The 16,128-nt window shown below is 36.6% G+C and overlaps 3 protein-coding genes across 4 annotated transcripts; all 3 read left to right on the plus strand.

The window, feature by feature from the left end:
* The first annotated feature begins 633 nt into the window (after positions 1-633).
* Positions 634-1,762, plus strand: LOC127495380 (claudin-like protein ZF-A89). The gene has a single exon (XM_051862194.1). It carries the CDS (start codon positions 707-709, stop codon positions 1,325-1,327), a length of 621 nt encoding a protein of 206 aa, XP_051718154.1. The 5' UTR covers positions 634-706; the 3' UTR covers positions 1,328-1,762.
* A 5,371-nt stretch (positions 1,763-7,133) lies between these two features.
* Positions 7,134-8,491, plus strand: LOC127495376 (claudin-4-like). Its single transcript, XM_051862188.1, has one exon. It carries the CDS (start codon positions 7,163-7,165, stop codon positions 7,793-7,795), a length of 633 nt encoding a protein of 210 aa, XP_051718148.1. The 5' UTR covers positions 7,134-7,162; the 3' UTR covers positions 7,796-8,491.
* Positions 8,492-9,217: 726 nt separating this feature from the next.
* On the plus strand, positions 9,218-13,133 carry LOC127495378 (claudin-4). Of its 2 annotated transcripts, XM_051862192.1 has the most exons (2): positions 9,218-9,767; positions 11,163-13,133. In XM_051862192.1, exons 1-2 carry the CDS (start codon positions 9,261-9,263, stop codon positions 11,769-11,771), a joined length of 1,116 nt encoding a protein of 371 aa, XP_051718152.1. In that variant the 5' UTR covers positions 9,218-9,260; the 3' UTR covers positions 11,772-13,133. The 2 variants fall into 2 exon arrangements, with proteins under 2 accessions (XP_051718152.1, XP_051718151.1); XM_051862191.1 differs by lacking the exon at positions 9,218-9,767 and having other exon boundaries at positions 11,066-12,461.
* The last annotated feature ends 2,995 nt before the right edge of the window (positions 13,134-16,128 follow it).

Genomic DNA, 16,128 nt, shown 5'->3' on the forward strand with positions numbered 1-16,128 from the left:
TTCTGTAAAACTCATTAAAACTGTCTTCATTTAATGGTCGCATAATTATCTCTAAGTAGAGATAAAATGTGTGATATCTTTTGCATTATGGAAAATCCGCCTCCTAAGCTAAAGCTTCAGCAGCAATTAGTGAAGACAAAAGACAGTGAATCAATATTAAGTGTCTTTTGGGTGTGTGTTTTAGAGGGTAAATCGATATTTTAAAATCCTATAATACAAATCATGCTCTTTTAAACTTTAAAACATATTGCCCAGAGTTAATTATGTTACTTCGTCTTTCATAACCCTTCACAAGCCTTGGGACGCCCATGTTCTATTATATATTTGTGTCTGCCTTGTTTCTTTAGTCTTCACTTATGGATTACTCCTATTATTGAACCATGAATCATGTTATTTTCCACAAAAACTATGAATAACTATGAATTTATGATTCATAAAATGTCCTATTCAGCAAAAAGAAATCCACCCTTTCACTCACTCGTGTTAAGACTCGCCCTTGGGATTTGCTTGAGCGATGACACCACAGGCCAGGGGGCAAATCAGTGACGATGTACCTGAGAGTGACTCTGTGCTGCTCCTCCTTGTTTCACATCGCATAAAAGGGCCTGCTTTATTCCCATGTTCACTAAACCAGCTCCTCAGACTGAAGCATATTTTTTCTTTCACTCTCTTTTACTTCAGCACACAAGCAAAGAAGCTTTCTAGCATGGTATCAGCAGGGTTACAGATGCTGGGCATAGCCCTGGCTGTCATTGGCTGGATCGGGGTAATTGTGGTTTGTGTTCTCCCTATGTGGCTTGTCACAGCTTTCATTGGACAGAATATAGTCACAGCGCAAATTACCTGGGAAGGAATCTGGATGAGCTGTGTGGTACAGAGCACTGGACAGATGCAGTGTAAAGTCTACGACTCCATGCTGGCCCTCAGCTCAGATCTACAGGCTGCCCGTGCCTTGTGTATTATCTCCATCCTGGTGGGTGTCGTTGGAATCCTGTTAGCGGCTGCTGGAGGGAAATGCACCAACTGCATTGAAGATGAGAGAGCCAAGGCCAAAGTTGGCATTATTTCAGGAGCTATCTTCATCGTCTCTGGAATTCTGTGTTTGATTCCAGTCTGCTGGACCGCCAACACAATTATAAGGGACTTCTACAACCCTTTAACCGTCAGTGCACAAAAGAAAGAGTTGGGAGCTTCATTGTTTATTGGGTGGGCTGCTTCGGCACTGCTGATTATTGGTGGTTCACTGCTTTGTGCAAATTGCCCTCCCCAAGATCAGTATACCACAAAGTACACTGCTCGGCCTGGAGGAACCAAAGGTTATGTGTGAAGAGGAGCCAAGGACCACTGCAAATAGTGACATTCAAACTAGATAATTTGTGAACATTGTACCTTGGTTAGCTTTTGACCTGTGGTGTTACAATTGACCATGCATGTGAAAGTTCTATCACTGACCACATAGTTGAATTAGCATTCAGCTGCCAAGATATGACAGAAATGGTGAAATACTAAGAATGTATCAGGTCACAGTGCTGAACAGAACAATACTGCCAAAGAAAATGGAATGGGAACTGTAAAAATCTCTTCTTAATGTTGCTGACTGGCTTCACACACTGAGAAGGTGCTTAAACTGTTAAGGATTTATATAAAATGTACATGTAATCATATTGTTTTTTTGTTTTTTTTTTAATTGTGACAGATTTCTGTTATATGCTACAAAACATTTCAACTATGTGCATTGTAACAAATAAATTCTTTACAAACATTCAAATGAGTTGTGCCTCATTACACATTTAAAAGTGGATTTTTGCATATATGTCCATTATTTATAAATAATAAAAATCAGCAAACCCATTTCAATTTGTACTCTTTGTTTAGAAAGGCGATTCTGTTCCCAATAATTATCTGATATGTAATTGAGTAATATTACTTTAAGATATTTGTGAGGTGTCAAAACTTCTGGGAAGTAAAAGATTTATGTAGAACACAAAACATGAAGAAACTATTAAAGAATGACAGTCAAGAAATTAACAGACTTTAACCCTCGCACGCACCATAAAAGCCGGAAATGTGTCATTCGTGTTCAAAAAATGAATGACAATAATAATGTGCTTACTAGTGTTGCGCTTTAACTTCAAATAGAACTACAATACATCAAATTTTGTTCACCCGCCCAAACCAATTTTTATCTGCACAATCAAATTCAAAACCGCCCAATTGGCAGAAATCCAATCTGGTAACACTGACTGTAACAAATGATCTTGTAACTGAGTGCCTATGAAGCAAAGATGGCAGCCTCCAGATCACATATTTCAATAACAAATTAGAATAAAGCACAATGAAAAACAGGACACAAAGAAAAAAAAAAAAAAGAAAAAAAGGAAGGAATAACTTACAACTGATAACATTCAGCGAACAGAAAGGTTTTGAGTAGTGATTTAAATTCAGAGATATTATTGACACAACGGAGTGATTGAGGGAGAGAATTCCATAATGTTGGTGCAGCAACGCTGAATGATCTACCCCCCATTGAAACGAGGCGATACCGAGGGATACATAGAAGACCAAAATCGGAAAAGCGTAATGAGCGAAAAGTGTATTTGAATTATATTTGGAGTATACTTATACTCAATGTTTTGATTGAGATATACTTAAAAGTATTTTAAGTGGCTTAAGATTTGTGTTTAATCATTTGTTTGAGTTGCCTATTAAATGCTTTTTTCACATAGTTTTTGTTGTGATGTCATGTTTACAAACTTACATTGATTGAAATTATTGATTTATAAAGAAAACAGATATGTTCATAATTCTGAGTATCTGAATTTTTGTGTAGGCTAGTCCACTGGTAGTGTACATAGGAATTTATTTCAAATCTACTTTACTTTTTCCCCACCACTGACTGAATTTTCTGGCTATCCATGTTTTCACTGTTATACTGTAGGGGCCGCTGTTATGCTTCTTCTGAAAGAATACAAAATCTCCTGATCAAAACACAGGCGAAGAAGAACCAGAAACAAATGATAGAAGATTGCTAACGCAAATGTAAAATAATGTGATCATCGGATTGAACAGCATATAAAGCAAAACTGCCTAACGTTACTGAATGAAATGTCGACCCAGGACAAGTTATAGGACTGTGAAGCTTTGGGGGTGTTGATGAACTTGATCTACTCCATCTGTGTTTTGATCATCGTTCTGAATCCCATCCTGACAAAGTCTTTGACAGAAATGAAATTTTCTCAGCTTTTTGTTTAAAATGTTGCTTTTTTTAATGAAACGTACCCACATTCAAGTGTTGTTAAGAAAGGATTCATGACTCTAGAATAAAATGTTTTTAAAATGGAAAGAGTTAAAGTGCAGTTAAATGTATATTTCAAGTATAAAAATAAAATGTTGCTTTTTTTAATGAAACTTAATGAAACTTAATTTTAATGAAACTTTAATGAAACCCAAATTCAAGTGTTGATAAGAAAGGATTCATGAAGCTAGAATCATTTTTTTTTTTTTTTTTAAATGGAAAGAGTTAAAGTGTAAAAATATAATACCTAAATAGGAACACTGAAGTATACTTAAAGTGCAGAAATAATATATAAATAGGAAACTGTATGTTATGTTAAATTAAAGATAACTTACAAGTATTCTTGCAGTATAAAACTACTAAAATAGTAGTTTCATAAACAAAAAATGTACTATTAGTATTTAAATAGTAAACTACTAGTATACTTATAAGTTCACTTGTAGTACAGATGCAGAAACATAATTGTGAACTAGTTGTGCACTTAAATTACACTTAAATGTATACTTTTTGTATACTAAAACTGGGCCAATTTAGTCCCAAGCAGTATTGAAATATTACGCTTACAAGTATACTACTAGTACACTGATATTAGTATACTTACTACATAAAGTATACTCAAAAATATACCTGAACATTACTTAAGTATACTGCAAAAAATGAACTTGAAGTTTACTCCTTTTTCATAATGGAAGGCAAGGCAATTTTATTTATATAGCACATTTTGTACACATTGGCAATTCAAAGTGCTTTTCATAAAAAGGAAACAAATACATAATAATAACAATGGAAAGCATAAAAAAAATAAAAATAACAATAAAAACAGAGAACATCCTTGTCTGGATAGAACCTTGAGGGACTCCGCATGTCATGGATGTCCACTCAGACTTATAGTCACCGATACTCACATAATAACCTCTCCCTTCTAAGCATGACCTGAACCATTTAAAGACCATCCCAGAAAGCCCGACCGAGTTTTCCAGCCTGTTAAGAAGTATGTTGTGATCGACAGTGTCAATCGCAGCACTGAGGTCGAATATTACCAGCACTGATATTTTGCCTGTATCGGTATTTAGGCGAATATCATTTATTATCTTTATGAGCGCTGTCTCTGTGCTATGATGATGTGGTCGAAAACCAGATTGAAAGTTGTCGAACTACCCATTCAAGCTTAAGAATTTGTTCAGCTGATTGAAAACAACTTTTTCAATGATCTTGCATATGAAAGGAAGATTTGAGATTGGTCTGTAGTTGCTCAATATGGTGTTATCCAGGTTGCTCTTTTTCAGGAGGGGTTTAACCACTGCAGTTTTCAGGGAGTTTGGAAAAGTCCCAGAAAGAAGTGAGGCATTTACCACTTCTAGGAGATCTACTTCTAAACAGTTAAACACACTTTTGAAAAAAGATGTGGGAAGAGTGTCAAGGGCACAGGTTGATGTTTTAAGGTGCAGTACTGTTTCTTCCAAAATCTTACCATCAATTGCTTCGAAATCAGACATAATAGCTACTTCCTGAATTTGTGATCTGATCTGTTTGACCCCAATGCAGCTCAAGGATGTCTGCCTGTCTGATATTATTGATTTTCTCAGACAAGAAGGAAGCAAACTCAGTGCATTTACTGTCTGAGAGCATTTCACTGGGAATCTGACTTGGGGGGGTTTTGTCTCTCTACAGTAGCAAAAAGAGTGCGGGTGTTGTTTAAGTTGCGGTTTATAATGTTTGAGAAGAAGGTCTGTCTAGCTTTGCCTAGTTCCACATTGAAAGCACGAAGGTTATCTTTATAGATGTTATAGTGGATTTCAAGTTTTGTCTTTCGCCACATGCGCTCAGCTTTTCTGCATTGTCTTTTCATATTTTGCACTGCTGTTGAGTTTATTCAAGGTGCTTTTTGTATGCTTTTCAGCACCTATCATCTACTTCCTCAAAAAAAAAAAGGTAAAGAAATCATGCAATAGCCCTATATATTTCCAACCATAATCACCCAAAGAAGTTTATTCAAGTTTGCTATGAGTATACTTCTTTTAAACTAAAAATAGGAAAGTATACTTTTGGTCTACTTTTTATGTACTTCTCAAAAATATACTTTATGTACTTCTCAGAAATATATTAAAATTGCACTTAAGTATAATTGACTTGTACTGACAGAAAAGTGTAAGTATATTTGGCCTATACTTGTACTCAATCTTTTGATCGACATATACTTAGAAGTAAAATTAAGTGTTCTAAGTATACGTGGTTTGTAGTTGTGTTTACTCTTTAGCCTATTAAATACTTTTTTCACATAGTTTTACATACTGTCTTATCACATAGTTTCACATACTGTCTTATAAACGTACATAGTTCGAAAATATTGTTTAGTGGCTGAACGGCGAACGCTGACTCTGTATTGGCCGGCTCTTGCGTCAGTATCACACGCATGCGTCGTTGTGCTCACATAAACAGCCTCGGTCAATAATGAGCCGGAGTTCTGATGTAAACACGGAAGCTTGCTGTGTTCACTGCACAAACTGTGTAGGAAACTGACAGGGAAGAGGAAAAATTGTTGAATAAAGTTATATTTTTGTTTCGTTTTTGTGCACAAAAAGTATTCTCGTTGCTTCATAACATTAAGGTTGAACCACTTTAGTCACATTGACTATTTTAACCATGTCTTTACTACTTCTCTGGACTTTGTGGACCAAATTTACTAAACAGTGCAAATTAATGTTAGAGCGCAATTCCATAAAAGTGCTGATAGGAGTGGAAATTTCTGTGTGTGATTAACTGACAAGGCACACACAGAGAGAACACAGATGCAACACCTCATTTCCATAATGACCAACGCAATCTACCAAGCGCAGCGCAAATCACTGTTTTAAGACATGCTTTTTTTCTGGGGCGTTAAATAATGGGGCAAATACCAGTAAATTGACAAGTGCAAATCTTAGTAAATCGTGTTGCGTGATTCATTTAAATACTTTCCTCCCATAAATTTAGCATCTAAAAAGAAACTCCTACAAATGCATTTGCAATAAGCTCAGCTGCAAAGATAACTGTGTCCACGCCTTTTCAGCTTTTCAGGGTTTTGAACGACATGAGGGTAAGTACTTAATGACAGAAATTTCATTTTTGGGTGAACTATCCCTTTAACAGAATTTTTTGGCTAGCCTTGTTTTCAATGTTATACAGTAGGGGGCGCTATTACGCATCTTCTGAAATAGTACAGAATCTCCGGATCAAAACACAGGTGAAGAAGAAGCAGAAACAATTGATAGTAGATTGCTAACGCAAATGTAAAATAACGCGATCATCAAACATTAAACAGCATATAAGTTTAAAACTGTATGATGTTATGTTCACTTAAAGAAAACTTACAAGTATACTTGCAGTATAAAACTACTAAACAATAGTTTACTGAGAGTATACTTCCAAGTACACTACAAGTATACAACTAGTACATTGATATTAGTATACTTACTACATAAAACATACTTAAATATACTTGAACATTACTTAATATACTAGTACTTAGTACTTAATTGGTACTTAGTATACTTAAAAAAAATTAACTTGAAGTATACTTCTTTTTCGTAAGTGCACCCATCTAAAGGCCATATATTTTCAGTTTCTTGTCAGTGCAAGGTCATTTTGAAGTTATTTTTTAACTGACCTTGAAGGACCTTGAAGTGTTGCTGTGCTTTGTCAGCTCCTATTGTTTTGTGTTTATAGTGTAATCAGCCAAATGTGAAATCATAGGGGCTCTTCATAGAAATCATCAGCTCAGGACAACCAAACTCCGCCCATTCAAACTTTTCCTATAAATGGCAAACATGTCTGGTTTGCACACTTTTGGCTACTTTATCACTGTAAAGGCAGGCCTATGATTTAAAAATGGTCTCCCAAGGACTCCAGATTATGGGCATGGCCACAGCCATGCTGGGTTGGCTAGGGGTCATTATCGTGTGTGCTTTGCCCCAGTGGAGGGTGTCTGCATTCATTGGGGCCAACATTGTCACAGCACAGATCATCTGGGAGGGCATGTGGATGAACTGTGTGGTACAGAGCACAGGACAAATGCAGTGTAAAGTCTATGACTCCATGCTGGCGCTCAGTTCTGACCTTCAAGCAGGCCGGGCCATGATCATCATCTCCATTTTGACTGGACTCTTTGGAATCGTAATTTCTATGGCTGGTGGAAAGTGCACCAACTGTATTGAGGACCCAAGGTCTAAAGCAAAGGCATGCATCATTGCAGGGATTCTCTTCATTGTTTCTGGACTTCTTTGTCTGATCCCAGTGTCATGGTCAGCAAACACGATCATACAGAGCTTCTATAATCCATTGATGGTGGAGGCCCAGCGGAGGGAGTTGGGTGCAGCTCTGTATATTGGCTGGGGATCTGCAGGGTTGCTTTTACTGGGAGGAGGAATACTTTGTTGGAACTGCCCGCCAAAGCAAGAACGCATCTACAACCCCAAGTTTACCGCTGTGAGGTCCAGTTCTACTCCGAGAGAATTTGTCTAAGATGCAGAACCCATATGACTGGCTTTAAAATGCATTGCAACTGCATTGAGCTCACAGACCTGATTACTGTATGTCAACAATTCATCTGTAGAATTACCTGAGACACTGTTTTTTTACATGTAATAGCGTAACATTTTCATTCTCCCTCATCACAATTGCAAAGAATTATCAATACACATCTTTGAAAAGAGTATGTTAAGTATGCCACTACATATATCACTTAATACTTTCCTTAGGATAAATTCTGTAAAATATTCTGTAAAAATGTTCTTTTTTATGTTGGTATTCCAGTAGCTCAAACAAAGCACTAGAAACATCATGGGAATGCTTGAACTGCTAAAATGTATACCTTAAATGTAATGCAAGTTTCTTTGGATAAAAGTGTTGGCCAAATGCATAAATGTACATATTACAGCTTTTATGGTGGGATTATAAATAGGTTTATTTATTTACAATGTCTACAATAATACCTTTTGTATTATTCTGTATTTTTGTCATGTGTATTATGTATTTTTGTCATAATGTACAGGCATCAATAAATAACAATGTATCCAAAGTCTTCAGACTGTGATGTAGGGTTTTAATTAAAACATAAGTTCACACAAGTTTAAAAACTCTGGGGCAAAAGTACACTTCCAATATACTTTTACAATGTTTTCTCTAAAAATAAATAAATACAAAATAATTACGATTGAATCTGATGGCATTGGCCTCTTTAATACATAGTATTTTTATATGACATGTTCCACATTCATTGGAATGTCATTGCTCTGTGAAACAGTTGTCACTGCATAATATTCGTGAGATTTCAATTTCAATGATGGAAACTCAAGGCTTGGAATCTTCTGTAATGATTAATGGGTCCAAATTATAAACACTCTGTTAAGATCCTTTAGAAGGCACTTTGTGCTATAACCCAAAATAAAGAGTAAACATTCCAAAACTAGCTGTCACCTTGTCTATAAAACACTGCTTAAGCTCAAAACACACTATTTTTTTTTTTTAAAGTAGTTAATTTATGCTACTATCATAAAGCATGTACTGTAATAATATACTGTTGTTACAGCATTTCCCCTATTTCAAATATCGATTTCATTTTAAATCTTGTGTTAAACAGCAGTATTCATTCATTTGTAATTAATTTCCACTCATCTGAGAGAATCTTCAAATCTTTGTTCACAAGGACAAATCATTGACACATCTTTGACACAGTTAAGAGAGACAAGACTAAAATTAAAGCAGCTATATGCAGCCAAAAACAATACGTCTTCACGGAAAGCACTGAGTAGGCTGCATATTTTAAAAATCTTGCTTTGGAATCTTGTTCAGCAGGATTAAACAAACAACTCTGCAAGACTCCTCCCAAATGAGGATCTGTGTCAAACAGGCCACCACTTCCTGCTTGTTTCTCAGACACACATGGATTAAGACCAGACCAACAGCTGCTTTTGATTGTGCCAACACCATGGGAAGGATTGCTAAAGAGGTTTCTGGCCAGACCCTGTGCTTCATTGGTTTTGTTGGTATATGTGTCTGTTGTGGCATTCCCATGTGGCGTGTCACTTCGTACATTGGTGCCAACATTGTCACGGGCCAGATTGTCTGGGACGGCTTGTGGATGAACTGTGTAATGCAGAGTACAGGACAGATGCAGTGTAAAGTCCAAGATTCAATAATGCGACTGACCCAGGACTTGCAAGCGGCACGTGCGCTGACCATCATCGCAATAGTGATCGGCTGCATTGGAATGCTACTGACGTTTGTGGGTGGTCAGTGCAGTAGCTGTCTGAAGAAAGAGTCCTCTATGGCCAAAGTGCTGATACTGGGTGGCATCCTCTGCATTATAGCTGGAGTTGCCTGTCTTATTCCGGTCTGCTGGTCCGCCGCTGTCACCATCTCAGATTTCCAGAATGTTCTCACAATTGAGACACAAAAGAGGGAGATTGGTGCATCCATATACATAGGCTGGGGCGCCTCAGCATTTCTTCTGTTTGGAGGGATCATTCTGTGTACTTCCTGTCCACCGAGAGAAGATATGTATCCAAATTACCCAGGCATGTACCCCTACCAAGGACCTATGTATGGGCCTCCTGGAGCTTATATGCCTGCCAAAACATATGCACCTAGTGTAGCATATGCTGGAAGTTACATTCCTAACAAACCTTATCCAGCCCCAGCTTACTCATCTGTTCCGGGACAATATCTTTAGTTAATGGACTATTTTTTACTTTTACTGACACTTCTAAAACAGTGCTCCTCAAAATTTTTGAATGAAATCTGTACTTATTTTAGTGTTTGGTTGAATAAAATGTATATATACAACAACAAACCTATTTAGCGACTTGCTTGCAGTGTCTTATTGTTTGCTAGCCTGTGAATGGAGATGATCTGGAAAAACATGTTTGTCCACTTTCTCCACTCATTCCAGTTGTTCTACTGGCAGAGATGTTGTAATGCTAATTGGCAAATGAATATATGTATGTTTCAACACAGAAGGTGAAATTTGTGAGTACTGTTGTGTTGTTGACTTTCTGTAAATCAAGCTTTCACTGAGGTTTTTTTTCTTTCTTTCTTTCTTTAAGAATCTGTAAAAAAAAAATGCCTCTCCACAGGGGAATGTCTTGACATTGAATATAGCTTTGGATTTTTATAAATTATCTTGTCAATAAATATATTTCTGGATTATTACAAATGATCTTAAGTTGTCATTTATACATTTATCATTAGTTGATTAATTGAAACTTGAGCAATAATCCTTTTTCGCCCAGCTGCCAACCAGTTAAAAATGAGAAAATATTATTAAATTAATTTTAAGAAAAGCGTTGATGCAATTGTATTGTGAATTCTACTTGGAAAGTACCAGGAACGCTGCCACGGAAGTGTAGTATTGTCAGTGTAGCATTGGTTTCGATTTTAATAGTAGTAAGAAAAGAAAGCTAACCAAAATATAATATTATCTGTATTCAAGAAGCCTTTAATTTGTCCTGCCATCAAAACATCTAGCTCTATTTTTAGCTTCATATTTTTTTGTTTTGAGTCTCAACAAGGCTTGTGATTGATACCTACCCAATCCTTTCGGTTGATGACTTGGCTCATTTGTATTTGTGTGACATGGTTATTGTTAAGTTCCTTGTTGATGCGCATCTCATCGAAACTAGCCGCTGTATCAACATTCCCTGCTGAGGAATCTGGTCAGGCTTGAAAATTCACCTTCAGGTCCTTCCAACTGGGCTCCTCCCTTCGCAGAAAATCTTAAAACTCTGAAGGTCAGGACCAGAAGTCATTTCTACGATTAAGAGAAGAGCGAACACTTTCAAGCAAACGAAGCCAAGCAAACGAGAAAAAAATGGTGTCTATGTGTCGACAGATCCTGGGCATGTCCCTAGGCATTATTGGTTTCATAGGAGCTATTGTGATTTGTGCCCTTCCTATGTGGAAGGTGACAGCATTCATTGGAGCCAATATCGTTACTGCGCAGACCATCTGGGAAGGCTTGTGGATGAACTGTGTGATACAAAGCACAGGACAAATGCAGTGCAAAATCTATGACTCCCTCTTGGCCTTACCTCAGGACTTGCAGGCGGCTCGGGCACTTGTGGTCATCGCCATCATTGTGTGCATCTTTGGGATCATCCTGGGAATTGCTGGAGGAAAATGTACCAGCTTTGTCGAGAGGGAAGACACAAAGGCAAAGGTGGCTATCGCTAGTGGTATAATCTTCATCGTTGCTGGAGTGTTGGTTCTGGTCCCCGTCTGTTGGTCAGCTAACACCATCATCAGGGATTTCTACAATCCCTTGCTCACAGATGCTCAAAGAAGGGAGATTGGGGCTTCTCTATATATTGGATGGGGTGCAGCTGCACTGCTGATCCTGGGAGGAGGTATACTGTGTAGCTCCTGCCCACCTAAGGACGACAACTACGGCATCAAGTACTCTCAGCCACGGTCTGTTGCCACCAGCAAAGCCTACGTCTGAAAGAGATCAAGCATACAAAGACTTTTTACTTGCAAAGACTTTTTTTCCTGTAAAACCTCTTTATTCCCACCTGCGGATTTTTTTTCTAAGGAGAAGTAGAAGGACAGTGTCTGATATGACAGTTTATTTACTGAGGTTTTGTGCTGTGATTATACAGATCACTGAAAGAGAAAAATGTGTATAATGTGATGACAGGGAATCAAACTCAGGGAAGCAGAGATCTGTTTTTTTTTTTTTATAAACAAGCCATTCTTGCAATTTATGTTTAATATGACAATAGGAATAGTTTCATTAATCAGATTTTATAAAATGTGTGTTAACCTTCTTATCATTATAAATTAGCATTTTTTGCACAAAGATGTCTTGATCATTAAATTTGTCTTACTATTTGTTTATTAAAATAAATAGTTCTGTAAAACAACTTATTGATACTGCATTGACATCATTTCATAATAATAGTTTGACAATACTGAATATTCTCATGTCCAAGAAAAGATCAGGTCATGCTTGTCTCTGACATGGTGACTAAACTGGTGAAAAACTTAACAGAGATGTTGGCAAAGATCTCCTGTAAAAACAGTTTGAGCAATTTTGCTGTAAAACAAAACAAAAACAACAACAAACAAACAAAACAACAACAACAACAATAACATTTTGCTGTAAAAGAAAACAATAAACAATGATCAGGTATGTTCAGTCTGTTTCCACTTCATTCGAAGAAATTAAACAAAAATTATTGTTTCTGCCACATATTATTTTTTTCCACTCGTTACGTCTAGATGTTATGTCGTTAAAACAACATGTTTTCTCGTTAAAACAATATTTTTTTCCATTATAACGAGATATAATATAATTAAATTCATAGATATAGCATATAACAACATTCATCTGATAGAGGCGACTGTCAGCCCGTGGTGTCGCCAAGTTATGAGATAAACGAGGATCTGCACGCTGCTCAAGTTACTGCTGGAGGAATAATCAGAATACAAAATTTACTCTTTTGACCTTATTGTTTTTGTTGTAGAGGCATTTTTATTATGATTAATCTCCAATCTGTCCAATCATTGCACTCAAATCAGGAGGATATGACTCTTTTAAGATGATCAAACCTGTTACTTTTGAATAATCGACTATGGACTGTAAATATTTCCTTATTTTAACGACTTCAGTTTGATTTAACACTTGATGATTGTATCGGAAAGTAAAGTATAGCAATACAAACATTATTGTTGTTTAATTTGTACAGTCTTTAGGCTACTCATATTTAATGTTTAATGGAATGTATATCTAATTCTAATGTTGTGTAATGTGATATGATGTTAGTAGGCTACACTGGAAATAAAATGTACCTTTTTTTTAAGATTTACGAATTCCAATTGTTTAGTAAAATTCCATCAAATTGAATTGAATAATCCTTAGGCCATAGGCTATATTAGCTATGAATTAAGAATTTTATATGAGTAAAAAAAAATAGAGCTTAATCAAACATTTTGTTGCCTATAAATCTTAATGGAGCAAGGGGATGGACCATTTCAGTGTATATGTGATTCGCATTCATAAATTAAAAAAAAAAAAAGTGAAAATATGTTTAAATTTATGAATATGAATCACAACTAAATGATCCTTTCCCAATTGTTCTTTTAAGATTATAATATAATCTTAATATAAAATGTTTTATTAAGATCTATTTTTTAAACTAGGCTAATTTAAAATTATTTATCAATAATATAAACATGTATCATAAGGATTATTCAATTCAGTTTGATTCAGTTTGATGTAATTTTACTATACAACTGAAATTTGTAAATCTTAAAAAAAAAAAAAAAAAAGCATTTTTTTAGTTTTCAGTCTTTGACTGAGCACGCCCCTTTAAATATGATAATGCAGAACTGTGATTAAGGCACTGATCTAGGTGATATAAATTCTCTATTATAGATCAGTGGATAAAGGCACATAGATCTGTTTTTGGCATGTTTTTTTTTCTCACTATTATTAGGGCCCAAGCCCTTAAAGGGCAAAGGATTTTTTTTCTTTCAACTTCCACACTCATAGTCATAAGCTCCACCCAACAGGAAGTCGGCTATTATTTGTTGTTTGAAAAACGCATGTTTTGGAATTTGATATACTGCTGGCGAATGGTGATACATCCGATTACTTCCAAACACGGTCAGCATAAAGCCAAGACATTGAGGATGCTAAATTGCTGACGGACTTTTGATATCTCAAACGGTTTGGCTGTGGCGAGGCAACAAATGTATGGCAAAAAAAGGGAAACAGGAAGTGTGTTATAACTTCTGCATACATTGACTGATTTTTATAAGACTTCAGCTATATGTTCGTTGAAGGAGGCTGATCACATGGATGTGACTATTGTGAATCAAAGTCGTAGTGTCGCCAACTGGCAGCAGGAAGTGTGCCACTTTCAAAATGCTTTGAAATTGCCCTCCTACATTTTCCCGATTTGCTTCAAACTTCGTCAGAATAATGTTGAGACATGGCAGATGTACACCTGCAAAAGGATTCTTGATATCTTAAATACTGTTGCATCAAACTTTAATATTATTTTTGGGTGTTTTTGAGACTAACTGGTAAACAGCCTGAGCAATTTGATCTCATGCTGCCTCTCTCTCTCTCTCTCTCTCTCTCTCTCTCTCTCTCTCTCTTTCTTCTTCTCTCTCTCTCTTTATGTGTGTGTGTGTGTGTGTGTGTGTGTGTGTGTGTGTGTGTCAGTTACACTCTTGATGTTTTAAAGTTAACTTTAGTTAAAATAACTCTTTCATTGCTCTGGCCTTGTCTTTTTTCTAGTTTGAATAACAAAATAAAGGCATAGATCCAGTTCAGTTGTAAGGCACTGACAACATAGTTTTATATATATAAGAAGTTTAATAATTAGTATAATAAAAATATAAAAAGACCTTTACAAAATTTTGAGCTGCAAAAGACAACTTTGCACTCATTTAAAAGTGACATCCTATGACATAAAATTCATCTAAATTTAAATGATCTCATGGATGTGGCTGTTGTGGTTTACAGTCATAGTGGCACCATGTGGCTGAAGTAAATGTGGTGTATTCAAACGACTTTGACTTAGTTCTTTTACATTTACCTGGTTTAAATGCATATTGCCCATTGTGCACAGTTTTCCTGAAGCCAACGGGGTAGGGGTGGTGCCAGTCATCGCTACATGCAGCTATATTTGTTATTATTAGGGGCCAAGCACCGAAGGTGCGTAGGCACCTATTGTAATCGTTGGTGTTCTTAATATTATTCTTCAGCCCTGTAAGGGACCCAGCAGTCAAAAATAATAAGGCATAGAAAAAAACAAGTTTCCCAAAAAAATATTTTTTTAATGAATCAAAGAAAGCCGCTCACTGATGTGTGGCCACATCGCGGGCGATCACAAGCCCATAGAACCATATGGTAAAAAGTGATGAAATTTGGCACACAGATAGAGGGCCATAGCAAATTTGGATTCTCTAACTCAATCTCTCTAGCACCACCACCTTTCCAAAGTTTCACTCATGTTTAGGCGAATAACTTTTGAACTGTAAGGGCTAGAAACGAGATTCTTTTTTTCCTCTGATTCCTTGGCTCAAGACGCTATGATGTCATTTTCTGTCATAAAATTTTTCTGCCATTTAGAATTTTCCTGAAAAACCTACTTTTTCGACCTCCCCCTAGGCCGAGGAGAATTCAAGAAAATTGAACCAAACCATCTTCAGACCATGCTGATAAAAAGTTTTGGAATTCAAGTCGATTTTTTAAACCGTTTTCAAAAAACGCGTGAACGAATTTTACATGGCATTTTCGAAAATAAACATAAGGCTGTATCTCTGCAACGCTATCATACTCAGACCAAACTTGGTACATGTCATCACAACCATGACCTGAGGCAACATGCAGTGTTTCACCGTGGTGCCCTACTGATCCGGAGATACAAAAAATGGCTATTTTTGCTTATAACTTGTAAACGGTTTGTCCAAAAATCATAATTTTGGTCTTGATAGATTCGGGGCGTCATGCCGAGTCAAATGTTATCCAATTTTCCAATATTGGCCATTTTGCCCATCGCCCATTTCGAATTTTGTGCTAAAATGCTGTATTTTATGAATGCATTAGCATATCGTTGCGAAACTCGGTATGGGTCATCAGCACGATGCCCTGAAGGAGCCTGAGAGGGAGCCTTGGGTATGGTTGAGGGGCTCTATAGCACCACCACATGCAGGCTGTGGTCTGGATGAAGTTTCTCTGATGTGCACGAAATTTGGTATTGCCATTGATGACGTCATATAGGACAAAGTTCACTTGAATTTATGTTACTCCCCAACAGGAAGTCAGCCATCTTGGATGGAATGTG

This window comes from Ctenopharyngodon idella, chromosome 15 (assembly GCF_019924925.1).
Source record: "Ctenopharyngodon idella isolate HZGC_01 chromosome 15, HZGC01, whole genome shotgun sequence".
Lineage (NCBI taxonomy): Eukaryota > Metazoa > Chordata > Actinopteri > Cypriniformes > Xenocyprididae > Ctenopharyngodon > Ctenopharyngodon idella.

Coding starts and splice junctions, on each gene's coding strand:
- LOC127495380 (XM_051862194.1), top strand. CDS start 707: ATGGTATCAGCAGGGTTACAGATGCTGGGCATAGCCCTGGCTGTCATT.
- LOC127495376 (XM_051862188.1), top strand. CDS start 7,163: ATGGTCTCCCAAGGACTCCAGATTATGGGCATGGCCACAGCCATGCTG.
- LOC127495378 (XM_051862192.1), top strand. CDS start 9,261: ATGGGAAGGATTGCTAAAGAGGTTTCTGGCCAGACCCTGTGCTTCATT. Junction 9,768..11,162: donor CCATATACATAGGCTGGGGC/GCCTCAGCATTT, acceptor ATGTGTCGACAG/ATCCTGGGCATGTCCCTAGG.